We start from the raw sequence: 15,014 nt of genomic DNA, 5'->3' as shown, positions 1-15,014 counted from the left end.
TTTACATCTCAGTAAAATACTTCATAGTAGAAATACCTCATGGAGTTGTGAGAAATAAAAAATAAGTGTAAACTACTTAGAACAATACCTGTCTGAAAGTAAATATTTATTAAATGTATAAAGGGCATAAAAATGACTCCCCCTTTAAGCCACAGAGTTATGTGTTTTTAAAAAATGAGAAACTAGCTAATCTTCTTCAGTTGCTAAGTCATGTCTGACTCTGTGACTTCATGGACTGCAGCACATAGGGCTTCTCTGTCTTCCACTGTCTCCTAGAGTTTGCTCAAATTTGTGTTCATTGAGTCAGCAACGCTATCTAACATATTTTAATGAAAGTATATAAATGAATGATTTGAGAGAGTCGATAGTGTTCTGAATTTCCTCAGTTGGAACCCCTCTAGTATGAACTAGTGAGTTTTAGGTATCCATGTTTTAGGGAACTTCCTCTGCCCTAGAGCCTAGATCTCTGTTCCTTGTAAGCCTTCTTTCTTTAGTGGGTGCTTACTGGCCACTTTCTAGCTTTTGTTATTGCTGCATTGGACCCTCTCCTGGCTTTTTGTTCAGGGATTCTCAGGATGTAGCTTTGTGGTGGTGGAATTATATGGCTTTTTGGATCCCTTCCTACTTCAGTATTCTCTGATTTTTGTGATCACACAATAGCCACAAAAGCTCCCATGCCTATCCTCTATGGGGCTTAAATGATCAAGTAGCCACATTGCTTACCATGTCAAGAAGTATTTGGGTGAGCTTACAATCCCCGGAGCAACTGAAGTCTCATTGCTGATACTTTATTTGTTAGTTGTTCAGCACAAAATATACGTTCTTGTGTTCTTGACTGTTAAGAGCCTGGGTTAGAATTAACCTGATACTGACTAAATTAGGGTATGGACAGTCTACCTAAGATTTTTATTGCCATTACTTATTAAATGTGTTATTTCCAAATTGTCCAAAAAAATTTCTTTCAACTCGTGTTGAACTATATAGAGTCTTTTCTTGACTACTTTAAAAAACGTTTTCTGAATGATAATACTTGTGATTTGATTCTTGACTAAAGGGGCATAAATTTTTTGCAGGTTTTATTTTTGGAACTAAAGTTGCCACCAAATGGAGAGGGAAAAAACCAAGGCATCAAGAAAACTTTGGGTTCTACCAGAAGAGGAAATGACAATGGACGGAAGCTAAGGCTGGGAAAACGGTTCAGCACTAGTAAGGTGCTCTTTGGGGCAGTCATAGGGCAGAATCTGAAATACTGTTAGCATTTGGTGTCTTGAAAGAATGCTGATGCAATCAAAATCCAACATAGTCTACCATTTGAATTTATCTAGACAGAAACAAATTGATTTCTGGTTTAGCTGCCCACAAACACTGTGGAGACATTCCAGTATGTAAAATCTGGATTATAATATGACTTAACAGTATGTCCTTCCTATCCTTAAAAGAGTATATAAAAGTTTGTAAATTCAGACCTATATAGACATTATTTAATTACTGATATGTACTACTCTTAGACAGACATGCCCTACTCTCCGACTGCAGAATATGGTTTTTATAGTCAAATGAACATGAACAAAGGTATGGAAGAATTTAAAAAATAAAGAAAAAGTTAATAGAAATTTTGTTTCTTTAATTTCAGAGCAAAATAGTAAGTTTTCCATGAATTTATTTTGAGAATCTAATCTGTTAATTTCTAAGTAAAATTGAATCACAACTCATGGAAACTGTATGCATGGGCCAAAAGAGAGAAAAGGCTTAATTTTACAATTTTACTGAATGAATTATCAATGGTTGAAAGTACAGCCACATGGAGAGACCAGTCCAAGTTGCCACCTTATATAGATTCCTCCCCCAACCTTGCATATCTCATGGGATCTTAGTTGCCTAGAAACCAGGGATTGAACCTGTGACCCCTGCATTGGAAGTGTGGACTCTTAACTACTGGACTGCTACAGAAGTCACATTCTGTAGAATTTTGACCGTAATATTATTAACTATGACTTGCCTCCCCTGGGGAAGTTTCCACAGCTTCATTCTGTAGCAAAACTTATTTGATTGCATTACCCTTTTATCTCACAAGTTTTTATCCTTGATGGCTCATTGAAATTCTGTAGCATAGAAAATTCAAAGTTTTAAAAATAGATTTCCTTGATACAAAATCCATGAAAGTATTATGGCAAAAAGGATAAAAAAAAGCAACTGGGAAACTTATAATCTCATGAGCAATGGAGAGGGAAAATGTAAAGAAAAGAGATGAGGTAAACACTTGGGTAGAGGGTGGGAAGCAGCTACTTTGCAAAGATTCAAATTGATATTACTCAACATTAACATATCTACATTTAATAATCTATAGTTATTGTGGATTTATCATTATAGTGATGTCTAAAAAAAACAGTAATTTTATAATAGCTGAGTTAGATACAGGAGTTACCAAATTTAATTTTGAAACTGTAATTTTTGCTTAAAAGAGATTCTAGTTTGCTATGGAATTTGGACAAGGGTCTGATCTTACTTTATTATAATTTTTTTGGCAGGATGTTTTAAATAAATTAAGGGCATTACATCCTTTACCAGGCTTGATCTTAGAGTGGAGAAGAATCACTAATGCTATTACCAAAGTGGTCTTTCCCCTGCAGCGGGAAAAACGTCTGAATCCTTTTCTTGGAATGGAAAGAATCTATCCTGTATCACAATCACACACTGCTACAGGTAATGAGAAATCTTAAATGTGGATAATATCCAGGTTTGCGAAAAATATTCATATGTAATATTTGCTTATGATGACCAAGGAATTCAAGTGTTCGTCATTGGATTCGGTGAAGTTTTATAAACATTTATGAAAGACATGTGAGTGCTAAGTTGCTTTAGTCATGTCCGACTCCTTGTGATTCTATGGCCTGCGGCCTGGCAGGCTCCTCTGTCCATTGGATTTTCCAGGCAAGAATGCTGGAGTGGGTTTCCATTTCCTCCTCCAGAGGCTTTTCCCAACCCAGGGTTTGCACTCATGTCTTACATCTCCTGCATTGGCAGGCGGGTCCTTTACACTTGTGCCACCTAGGAAGCCCAGTACTGCATCCAAAGCTTGGATGGATATTACCTAGATAAAGAGATGAGATTTAGTATAAAGATATAGTTCCTTCTTTCAAGTACTCTATAGAATAACTTGGATGTCTGAGATTGGATGAGAGTATACACAGGAATTATATCTTTATTTGAATTAATGATCTTCTGACTTTAGTCCCAGCCCTCTCCTAAATCACCTCAGAGTCTCTCCAGGTTGAATCTAAGTAGGGCTGTGTGGCATCTGTATAATAAGGAGTGTCTTATTTTACTCAAGAGAAGAAAGTGGTAGAGTCCGTTGTGTGTCTCTCTTGGGATAAGTATGCATGTAATCTCATGAAGGAAAAAGCATTCTTTTTCTAGGTGGTGTACAACTCTACATATTTGCCAAAATGCAATGTGCAGTAGAAAAGGGCAGCATTATCTTCTTCGTAGAGGAGGCATTTTAGTTTGGTGGTATGGAATGTGGGCTTTGATACCACATTTTCACAAAGTTTGAATTTTGGTGCTTTGAATCTTACTCAAGGTACTTAACCTCTTGGTGCCTAAGTTTCCTCATGTATGAAACAAAATAATGAGAGTCCTACCTCACTGGGTGATCCTGAGGGTTAAATAGGCCAATATATGTAAAGTGTTTAGAATAGTGCAGGGTACATTATCAGTTGTTGCTGTTATTGAGACTGAGGGCACCATCAGGAGCTGCTTTTCTCTCTGCTTGCTTAGTCTCTGTTCTAAACAATTTCTCTTTCTCTTCTTCCCTATTTAGCTAACTTCTTGGTGCTTTTGCCTGTTTCTTGCCCTGTTTTAAATTTCATTTTGAAACATATGCTAATGCTGTAAACTTATGCAAAATAAATCCTTGTTGGTAAAGAAACAAAGTCAACCTAGAGTTTTCAAAGCAAATTTATTTGTTGCTTATAAAGCAGAAAATCATCAATTCATTGTTTTTCTGATTGGTTTTCATTATACTATGCCTGCACTTAAAGAATATTGTAGAAACAGAAGCTTATGTTAGTACAGTAAATTCTGTCATTATAGAATTCATCTCCATGAAACTGTTCATGTTTTGTAATTTATTTTTGCCATTTTATTTGTCCATCAGTGCTACCTCATTAATTCAAAGACTAGACCTGAGTATTAAGTATTATCATAGAAAAGAAGACAGTGTACTTAAAAAGAATATTATGTTATCATAGAAAAGAAGGCAGAAAGAGACTTGGATTCTTTTATGTACTACTTGTTAGCTTTGTAAAATTGAATAGGCCATTTAATGCTGCTGCTGCTGCTGCTGCTGCTGCTAAGTCACTTCAGTCGTGTCTGACTCTGTGCGACCCCATAGACGGCAGCCCACCAGGCTCCCCCATCCCTGGGATTCTCCAGGCAAGAACACTGGAGTGGGTTGCCATTTCCTCCTCCAGTGCATGAAAGTGAAAAGTGAAAGTGAAGTTGCTCAGTCGTGTCCGACTCTGAGCGACCCCATGGACTACAGCCTACCAGGCTCCTCCGTCCATGGGATTTTCCAGGCAAGAGTACTGAAGTGGGGTGCCATTGCCTTCTCCCATTTAATGCTAATAAGTATGTTAATGTCTACCATTAATTGAGCACTAATTTTTGCTAAAATTAAATAACAAGGGCATAATATTAAGAGTTTATTCAGTAAAACTGTATCTGAGATACTTAAAATGTCTGATTCATCAAAAGAAGATGGAATTATATGCAGAAGCTGGTAGACCCAAACTTTTTGAACAACACTTGTGTTTTTGGAAAATTCATCCAATAAGTAGATAAATAAAATTTAAAATATTTAGGGGAAAATAAAGCCATAAGCATTAAATCAAATTGGTTTCTGTTTCCTAGAAAATTTATTGGCCACCTGATTCTGGTTTCTAGCCATGTCAGTGCTGTCTACCATTGATTCTTATGATAAGTGATGAGGAGGAGGAGGAGGAAAACTGGCCAGGTGGTATCTAGAAAGTAATGCTGTGCTCACCATCCTTCACTGCTACTCCATCTCCTGCATTAGTTAACTCCTGTGGCCCCAGTTGTCCCTATTCAGGACTCAGTTGCTCTTCTGCTTCAGATCTTTCTGTGTCTTGTGCATTCCTGGCTTTTAAATTCTTCGACAGTCATTTCTCCTAAGATCCATTTGTTTTGTCTTTTACTCATTAGTTAACTGCTAGTGTTTTATGGTGCTACCTTCTGGTATTTGTTTTAGTGTGGAAATAGTATGATTTATCATATTACTTCTTATCATGGGATTGTTTCTGTAGAAGTTAATATAAAACACTGTATTATAGCTGATTCATATATTCACTTACATCGAGATTGTTCTTTAGTTTAAAAATAATAGAGCATGCATTTTAGGATAATTCAGACACAGTATTTATGTTAAAATAAATGTCAGATTTCCCCTCCTCCCTTACCCCTCTAATTTTATGTCTTCATTCTGCTTAATTTTAGGACGAATAACCTTTATAGAGCCAAATATTCAGAATGTACCAAGAGATTTTGAGATAAAAATGCCAGCAGTAGTAGAGGAAAGCTCACCTTCCCAAGCTCTAGGAAAAGGCCTACTTCCTATGGGCAGGTAGACGCTTATTTGTCTTCATTTGTGTTAATGTACTTTTGGGAATATGAATGGCTCAAATGTCTTTATTTGTGTTAATATACTTTTGGGAATATGAATGGCTCAAAAACAGCCTATTGGGTAAAATAATGAAATTAGTTTAATTTTCTGTTCTAGGCATACACATTTCTATTTCAAGCACTACCCATTTCAAATCCTGAGTCTGTCTATGAAGAAACTAGTTGGCAGTAAAAAGCTGAAATCCTGGGTCCCTAATTATATCAACCAGCACTATATGCTTCTTTGTTAGATATTAAAGGGACAAGTTTAGCAATGTCTGAAATATCTCCCTTCCTGACATCTCCATATGCTCACTAAAGGAAGAAAAAGCACAGATCATTTATATTAGATACAGTCAGATTTATTGAGTTGAGTGAAGCAGTTTGTGGGAAAGGTTATTACAGAAAAATACCTTACGTCCTGTTCAATTGAATGTTTGCTGAACAAAGTCTAGTATCTTATTAAGCTTTAAAGTGGGTTTCAAATAAGACTTTTACATTTCTTAGATGGAAATATTGACTTACTGAAAAGCTCAGACCCTTTTCATATGTTTGAGACTACCTCATGTCCAACTGATGGATGTTTTTTGCACCAACAGAGGAGGAAAAAAGAAGGACTGTGCCATGAACGCTGGGCGCCAGACAAAGGTGGAAGAGAGAGCCTCAGACAGAGGAATGCCCTTCTCGGTCAGCATGCGACATGCCTTTGTGCCTTTCACAGGTCAGGTGACTGATGATGGTTTTGAGCTTCTTATTGCTGTAGGAATGGTTTTCAAAGCACTGATAAAGCAAATTATGAATAAGACTCAGAAGAATGCATTGTTTCCTCCTTCTTTCCTCTCTTTGGTGGAGCCTATTTTTCCCTTTTTTATTGCCGGATTTGTAAGTCACTCATAATTGTCTTCATGATCTGCTCTGTGGGAAACTTCTGGGGCGTTTGCTCAGCATCCTGCTGAAATCATGTTATCCTCTGTCTTTGTCAACCTTTTTGTAGAATCCAGTGAATTTTGTTAGTCCTCATTCTCTTTGACTTCTCTACAGCATTTAGCATTCTGTCAACCCTCTGTTTCCTCAGTTTTTCTCCTCCCTTGACTTCTAAAGGCACTTTTTTTTTGGTCTCTCTGTAACTTGTTTTGCTCTTCGTTTCTTCTGCAGTTCTCCCCACTGCTGCTTCCTGTTGCATGGGGTAGCCCTCAAGGCTGTCTGTCTTCTGTCTGACCTCTCCTCAGCACTCATCATCAAAACCTTTTTAAGTCATGATCTAACTCCCAAAGCATCAGCCCTGTTAGTACACATATTTGCCCTTTTATCTTTTGCCATCTGGCAGGTCTGGGTGAGTGCAGTTAATCAGCTCAATTTATTTAGTTCTGTCAGAAGTTTATATTCTAAGGCTAAAATCACGTCTATGATAGTGTCATTGCCATTTGACAGTTTTCAGTTTTGCTTTTTAAGTATGAATTACCAGCATTTTACCATTGTAACTGTGTTAAAGTATTCAGTTACATGGTATTAAGTACATTCATGTTGTGTTGCAACCATTACCACCATTCATCTCCAGAACTTTTCATTTTCCCCAACTGAAAATCTGTACCCATTAAATATAACTGCCCCCTAACTCCCACAGCCATGGCAACCACCATTCTCTCTAGAATTTGACCATTCTCTATACTTCATATAAATGAAATCATATAATATTTGTACTTTTGTGCCAGGCTTATTTCACTTAGCATGTCTTCAAGGTTTATTCATGTTATAGCATTTGTGTCAGATTTTTCTTTTTTAAGGCTGAATAATATTTCATAGTATGTATTTATTCTTACTTTAGTAATAAGATTGTGTTTAACACAACAGTATTTTATACTGCTTTTGTTTAAAATTTAAAAATTATGATAATTTAAATGTATGTGGATTTAACCTGAAAATATCTGCCAGTTGAATACACTGTTCAGTTAACTATCTAGAGTAAGTGTTGATGTATGGTTGGATTTAAGTCTATTGTCTTGTCATTTGTATTTTGTTCTATCTGTTCTTTATTCTTCTTTAAAAACTGTAAATGACTTTTTATTATTGTTTTATTTCTTTTAAATTCTGTATCTTAGATACTTTGGAGTTTACAATATGCATCACATCACAGACTAGCTTCTAATAATTTTATACCACTTCATCCATAATTTACATTACGGATGTTTTTTCCATTTCCCTTTTCTTGCAATAGGTTTAGCTCCTATAACTATTATAAACTTGCTGTGTAGTTATTTGGGGGGGTGGGGCACAGTTACCATTTACTTCCCAGTAACAATATATGAATGTTTCTTTCTTCACAGCCTTGCCACAGAATGTGCTGTCCAACCTCTGGATTTTTGCAATATAAGTAGAAAAAAATTATTATTGTAGATTTAATTAGCATTTCTTTTATTGTCAGTGAAATTAAGCATTCTTTAATATGCTTAAGGTTCTTTTGTTTTTATTTCTGTGAACTGCTCATTTATATTTTGTTCTTGATTGTACCTTTTTTGTAATATAGTAATGAGTCCTTTGTGGTATCATTTGCAAATATTTTTCTAATTTTTCTTTAACCTGGCTTTTCTTTATTTTGTTTTTTGCCATAGATAAATTTCTAGTCCATAAATAAATAATTTGAATCCCCTTAATAACTCTTCTGAACATACAGACCACCTGACTTGTTTTTTGTTGAACGACTTTCCTGCTCCCTTAAGATGCGCACACATTAGGAACCAGTTTCTTTATTTACTCATTCATTCATTCAATTAACATCCATTTGTTCTGACCCGTTAGGTACCAGGAGCTGAGTATTTCTATAGAATGCAAAGGAAGATTAAGTATCCTGTCCCTAGTAGCTAAGTGTTACGTGGGGGAGGCATGAAAGAACCTCTCTGACATTTATGTCAGTGTTATAGGAACACTGAGGAAAGCACTACCACAGTGGTTGAGGAGCAGAGGTCAAAGGTAGCTTTATATATATTACATACCTTTGAAAGCCAAGCAGAAAAATTCTTACATGTTACAGAATTGAACTGAGTCAAATTAAGAGCAAGATTTTAGCTTTTGGATGCATGATCTCAAGGTTCTTTGTTGGAACTGAATTTCTGTCATCCTGTTCAGTACTATAAAAGTTGGTTTTGTCTTTGTGCCAACTTTTCCAAAATCATTTGTTTCAGGTGGTTTAATATTAGCGGCTGATTATTCTCAACTTGAGCTGAGGATCTTGGCTCATTTATCCCACGATCGTCGTCTCATTCAAGTGCTAAACACTGGAGCTGATGTTTTCAGGAGTATTGCAGCTGAATGGAAGATGATTGAGCCAGAGTCTGTTGGGGATAATCTGAGGCAACAAGCAAAGCAGGTAATCTTTAGTGAACATACTTAACAGAAATGGAGAGAATTTTTACTGATGCAAAAAATTTTTTAAACTGCCTCAATCATTTGCATTTGAGAAATGATTTCTCCCTGTTTGGATTTTTCATGACATTCATCTGAGCCTGTCTCATGATATTCATATATTCCTTTGTAGAGTCAATATAAAGAATCCAATAGACTTAGTCTTGTCACGTGAGTGTATGTTCCTCAGTTTTTGTCTCGTCACAACAAAGATTTGGAATGACGGACATTAAAGCCCCCTCACCATGTCACAGCTCCTGGGTCTTGGATAGACTATGTTATAGCTCTCAGGTCTCGAAAGGACCATGTGATAGCTCTTAGACAAATCAGTGTTATACAGCTCTATTTTATTAAGAAGATAGCAGGAAAATCCATCTTCGAGGCATGAGGGCACGTCGATCCAGACCCGAAGAGAAGAGCGCCCCAGCATGCGGGAGAGAGAGAGCTAGCTTTGGCTCCTCTTTTTATATGTTTTTCTTTCCCTGGGCCTGTCCTATGTAAATTGGGCCAGCCAGGAGTGTTGTTTATTTTACCTGAGGTCCTCACTCCGGTCCTCCGACCTTCCTTTGTTCTATTTTCCGTTCTTTGTCTTTTAGCCACCGCCATTTTGGACTCCTTTTCCTATTCTACCTACCTAACAGTCTGAAGCTACTTAGTATTGGGAAGGCCATATACATTAGTGATATTATGGTGGTGGTGATGGTAGATATTGTATGTGTGTGTGTGTGTGTGTGTGTGTGTGTTTCAAATCTCTAGCCTGTAAGCACACATATATTTGTCTTTCTGTATTCACACAGAAAGCCATGGTGCTTTTTATAGAAAGGTGCTCTCTGAATGTTTTTTGAAAAATATATATTGCTGAACTGAGGATTATAGTCAATAACTATTAGCTTTTTAGTATTTTGAGACCATTGGTGGTTGGCTGATCTGCTTGTGAAATTTCATACTGCCCTTGGACCTTTCATGTAAGCCCATATTAGTTCCTATTCCTGTTTGACTGTCGGGCACAGGGAAATGAAAGGCCACATTCACACCATTTCCTAGCCTGAATTAACACCATACTTCCTTACCACATGACCTATGGGAATTCTGGTGGTTTTCCCCACTTTCTTCAATTTCAGTCTGAATTTGGCAATAAGGAGTTCATGATCTAAGCTGTAGTCAGCTCCAGGTCTTGTTTTTGCTGACTGTATTGAGCTTTTCCATTTTTGGCTGCAAAGAATATAATCAATTTGATTTTTGTATTGACCATCTGGTGATGTCCATGTGTAGAGTCTTGTCTTGTGTTGTTGGAAGAGGGTGTTTGCTATGACCAGTGAGTTCTCTTCGCAAACCTCTATTAGCCTTTGACCTGCTTCATTCTGTAGTCCAAGGCCAAATTTGCCCATTACTCCAGGTGTTTCTTGACTTCCTACTTTTGCATTCCAGTCCCCTATAATGAAAAGGACATCTTTTTTAGGTGTTAGTTCTAGAAGGTCTTGTAGGTCTTCATAGAACTGTTCAACTTCAGCTTCTTCAGCGTAACTGGTTGGGGCATAGACTTGGATTACTGTGATATTGAACGGTTTACCTTGGAAACAAACAGATCATTCTGTTCTTTTTGAGACTGCATCCAAGTACTGCATTTCGGACTCTTTTGTTGACCGTGATGGCTAGTCCATTTCTTCTAAGGGATTCTTGCCCACAGTAGTAGATATAATGGTCATCTGAGTTAATTCACCCATTCAAGTCCATTTTAGTTCACTGATTCCTAAAATGTCGATGTTCACTCTATCTCCTGTTTGATCATTTCCAATTTACCTTGATTCGTGGACCTAACATTCCAGATTCCTATGCAGTATTGCTCTTTATATCATCGGACTTTACTTCCATCACCAGTCACATCCACAACTGGGTGTTGTTTTTGCTTTGGCTCCGTCACTTCATTCTTTCTGGAGTTATGCTATTAATAGTAGTTTGCTTAACATAGCTATCAGTGGTAGAGCCAGGATAAGTTCAGAATACCAGAACTTAGACATTCTGACCCCATTATCTAAACATGCATACACTGATGCTAAATAGCTGCCTCTATTTAGTAAGTTCTTGCATGATTTAATAGTATTTATCCTATATCATATTTTTGTTGTTGTTGTTCTTGAATCACCAGGCACTTAACCATCTAATCTGGATCTCAGCATTGCCAAGGTTATCAGCTAAGCGATATCTGAGTTAGAAAGTGTAAAAAGACTAAAAAGAAAACAGGAGGGAATAAAACCATTCTAAATGTGATGTTTAAAGAAAAAGTATTTTGAAATTTTGATAATCCTTTTTTTGCAATTTTTCTTTTTAAATTTTATTTACCAATATTTATATAGAACTTGCTTTGTGTCAGATGGTGTCCTAAACATATGTGTATAATAACTCATCTAATCTTAACACCCTGGAGGAGGGCATGGCAACCCACTCAAGTATTTTTGCCTGGGAATCCCATGGACAGAGGGACCTGGTGGGCTATAGTCTATAGGATTGCAGAGTTGGACACAACTGAAGCTCCTTAGCACAATCCTAACAATCTCCTGATGTAGGTATTACTATTGTCAACTAAAAACAGATGCACAACTTGGAGAGTTGTGAGTTAAGTTTTATTTGGGGCAAAATGAGGACTGCCACCCAGGAGGCAGTACCTCAGATAGCTCTGAGAGACTGCTCCAAATAGGTAGTGGGAGGAATGTCAATATGTAAGTTTTTGGTGAAGGTGGAGTTCAATACCGTTAAGCACTCATTTTACAAACGGTTTTCTGCTAGTTACTAGGGTATGTCACCATGAAGGGATTTAGTGCTTTTCTAGATATGGGGAGATGCAAGGATTGGGATCATAAAGTTCAGTTCAGTTGCTCAGTTGTGTCCAACTCTTTGCGACCCCATGAATCGCAGCACGCCAGGCCTCCCTGTCCATCACCAACTCCCGGAGTTCACTCAAACTCATGTCCATTGAGTCGGTGATGCCATTGAGCCATCTTATTCTCTGTCATCCCCTTCTCCTGCCCCTAATCCCTCCCAGCATCAGGGTCTTTTCCAGTGAGTCAGCTCTTTTCATGAGGTGGCCAAAGTGTTAGAGTTTCACCTTTAGCATCAGTCCTTCCAATGAACACCCAGGACTGATCTCCTTTAGGATGGACTGGTTGGACCTCTTTGCAGTCCAAGGGACTCTCAAGAGTCTTCTCCAACACCACAGTTCAAAAGCATCGATTCTTAAAATCTGTTCATAAAAACATCTAACTATCTAAAGACCTGTCCCACCAGATTTGCTGGAGCACAGAATGCCTCTCTCTACCTTGAACTCTCTCAAGGGATGTTGACAGCTGTAGCAGCATAGGCTTTAATTTCCATAGGGGCAGGTGGCAAACACCCTTGTTCAGTTGTTGGCAATGCGCTTGGCAAGTACCAATTTGTAGTTGACACTATCCTCATTCTCTACTTGAAGAAATGGAGATATGAGATAGCTTGTGCAAGGCCTCTTTTAAACAGTGGAACTAGGATTTGAACCCATGCAATACTTATTATTAAATTAGTTTGTTTTTTTGACCTATTTAGACCATTTTCCTACACTACTCTCAAAATTTTCTCTGGAGTTTGTATTTAACCCAAATGAATTCTGCAGTTGTGGGATTTCAGGTGGCTGTGAGATGAAGAGGATATTTATTTCCAAAGACATCCTCCTTATTATGAACCCTTATAATCTATTCTTTCTGCTTTTTTAGTCCCATTCAAAGATGAGGAGAGCAATGTTTATAATACTTCTCTTTTCTGACTTCTAGGCATTTCCTTAAGCAACAGGTTTTTGTGTTTTTTTTTTTTTTAGGTAAGGAATATGATTTTATTCAGAAAGCTGGTTGACTTAGAAGATGGCAGACTAAGTCTCAAAATAACCATCTTGGGGGGAGTCTGGATCCCAGGTTCTTTTATAGAACAGAGAAGGGGAGGAGTTGAAGTAAAGACCATTATCTTGCAAATATCCCCAGGAATGGCCACCCTCAAGGAGGGAATGTATTAATATCTTCAAGCAGAGCAACAAAGTTCCCTGAGGCAGGCCTTTATGGAGAGGCTGTATTAATCTCTTCAGGCAGAGGGACAGGTCCCTGGCAGGTTATTATATATGATTATAATAACAAAAGTAATGAAAAACAAAGGGTAAAGTCAAATAAACAGATCCATCATGGAATCAGAATTGGCTCTTTCCTCCAACAGTACATGTCTTTGTCCCCACTGTACTGGTGTCAGAAAAAGCCTTGAGGGAAGCCAGTAGTAGTAGTAGTAGTGTTAGTTGACTCCATGGACTGTAGCCCACTAGGCTCCTCTGTCCATGAAATTCTCCAGGCAAGAATACCGAAGTGGGTTGCCATTCCCTTCTCCATAAGCAGCAGTTAATGAAGTATTATGAGGATTTGGAAGCTGCCTTGAAGACTTCTGGGAAAATGATAGCCAAAAATAAATCTTCCCTTTTAAATCACTAACATTGTTTTTTTAACACACACACACACTCATACTCATTCATATTCTGCCCCTTCTTTTCTTCTTCCCCACCTCAAAATGTATTGCTAAAAGGCAGAAGAGGCGTTCACTGGATACCAGCTTCTATGGATCTAACTCATGAAAGCAAATCTAGCCCTTCCTTTGATTTACTATGAAAAATTTACCAAATTTCTATCCTAATGAACTTCTTAGGTTTGCATTTTATGTGATTTTGAACTGTAATTTACATACTGAGTGTGATGAGTTCCTTTCAGATTTGCTATGGAATCATTTATGGAATGGGAGCTAAGTCTTTGGGAGAGCAGATGGGTATTAAAGAAAATGATGCTGCTTGCTACATTGACTCCTTCAAATCCAGATACACGGGTAAGGAAGTACTGAGTGTTAATTATCTTCTAGATACTATTCTTCTCAACTCTGTTTCCATATTATATTTTTTAAAGTTTGTGTTACAGAATTTTCTATTGACAGAAGTTTTCATCAAGCATTATTAATTAAACATCAGTAACTTTACTTATCATTATTTACAAAGATGTACTTTTTTCATAAAAGTAGGGACAGAAATGGAATAGCAAAATGGAGTTGATATATATACTACTGTGTCACTGCGGAAATCTTAAAAATCTAGGGATTGTCCTATGCTTTAGGATCTTCCCTGTAGCTCAGATGGTAAAGAATCTGCCTGCAGTGCAGTAGACCTGGGTTTGAGCCCTGGGTTGGGAAGATCCTCTGGAGAAAGGAATGGCAATCCACTCCAGTATTTTTTCCTGGAGAATCCCATGGACAGAGGAGCCTGGAGGGCCACAGTCCATGAGGTCGCAAAGAGTCGGACACAACTGAGTGACTAACACTACTATTACTACTACTGAAATAGTAAACCATTGATTAAATATACCATAAACTAAGACAGAACAATTGCTTTTATAGAGCAGTTTGAATATCATCATTTTAAATTCTCTCTTCTTTACCAGTATATTGAGGTAATTTGTATACAGTAAAATTCACCTCTGAATTTTGAGTTCTATGAATTTTGAGAGATGCTCACAGTCGTATAATCTATGCTACAACTAAGATACAGTCATTCCCCCGTCATCTCAAAAGGCTCTTTTACGTCCCTTTGTAATCAACTCTGTCCCCAATCCCCAAAAAGAAGCCTTATTCACTTGACATTATCTTGTACATAGAAAATCATGTGAATTCTACAAAAGCAACTACTATAACAAATAACTAAGTTTAGCACAGGAAGTCAGTTGTTTTTATATACTATCAATAAACAGTGAATGAAGTAAAAATAAAATCATTTACAGTAACATCAAAAACATGAAATACTTAGGATAAAATAATAGAGTATGTGCAAGACTTTATTGAGAACCCAAAAGCAATCCTTTGAGGTTTAAGAGAAATTGAGGAGTACTTAAGTAAAT

At 37.3% G+C, this 15,014-nt stretch overlaps 1 protein-coding gene across 1 annotated transcript in view; it reads left to right on the top strand.

The window, feature by feature from the left end:
- The window catches only part of POLQ (polymerase (DNA directed), theta), a gene marked incomplete at its 5' end in the record, with an annotated part of 107,105 nt that overhangs the window by 75,520 nt on the left and 16,571 nt on the right, over positions 1 to 15,014 (top strand). Inside the window, 6 exons of the mRNA XM_010845421.1 lie at positions 1,074 to 1,211; positions 2,529 to 2,703; positions 5,515 to 5,641; positions 6,279 to 6,400; positions 8,859 to 9,043; positions 13,845 to 13,956. Coding sequence (XP_010843723.1) covers positions 1,074 to 1,211; positions 2,529 to 2,703; positions 5,515 to 5,641; positions 6,279 to 6,400; positions 8,859 to 9,043; positions 13,845 to 13,956 — 859 coding nt within the window. The remainder of the gene's footprint in view (positions 1 to 1,073; positions 1,212 to 2,528; positions 2,704 to 5,514; positions 5,642 to 6,278; positions 6,401 to 8,858; positions 9,044 to 13,844; positions 13,957 to 15,014) is intronic.

Source organism: Bison bison, unplaced genomic scaffold, assembly GCF_000754665.1.
Source record: "Bison bison bison isolate TAMUID 2011002044 unplaced genomic scaffold, Bison_UMD1.0 scf7180017864215, whole genome shotgun sequence".
Taxonomy (NCBI): Eukaryota; Metazoa; Chordata; class Mammalia; order Artiodactyla; family Bovidae; genus Bison; species Bison bison.
This window is presented reverse-complemented; position numbering and strand designations above follow the sequence as displayed.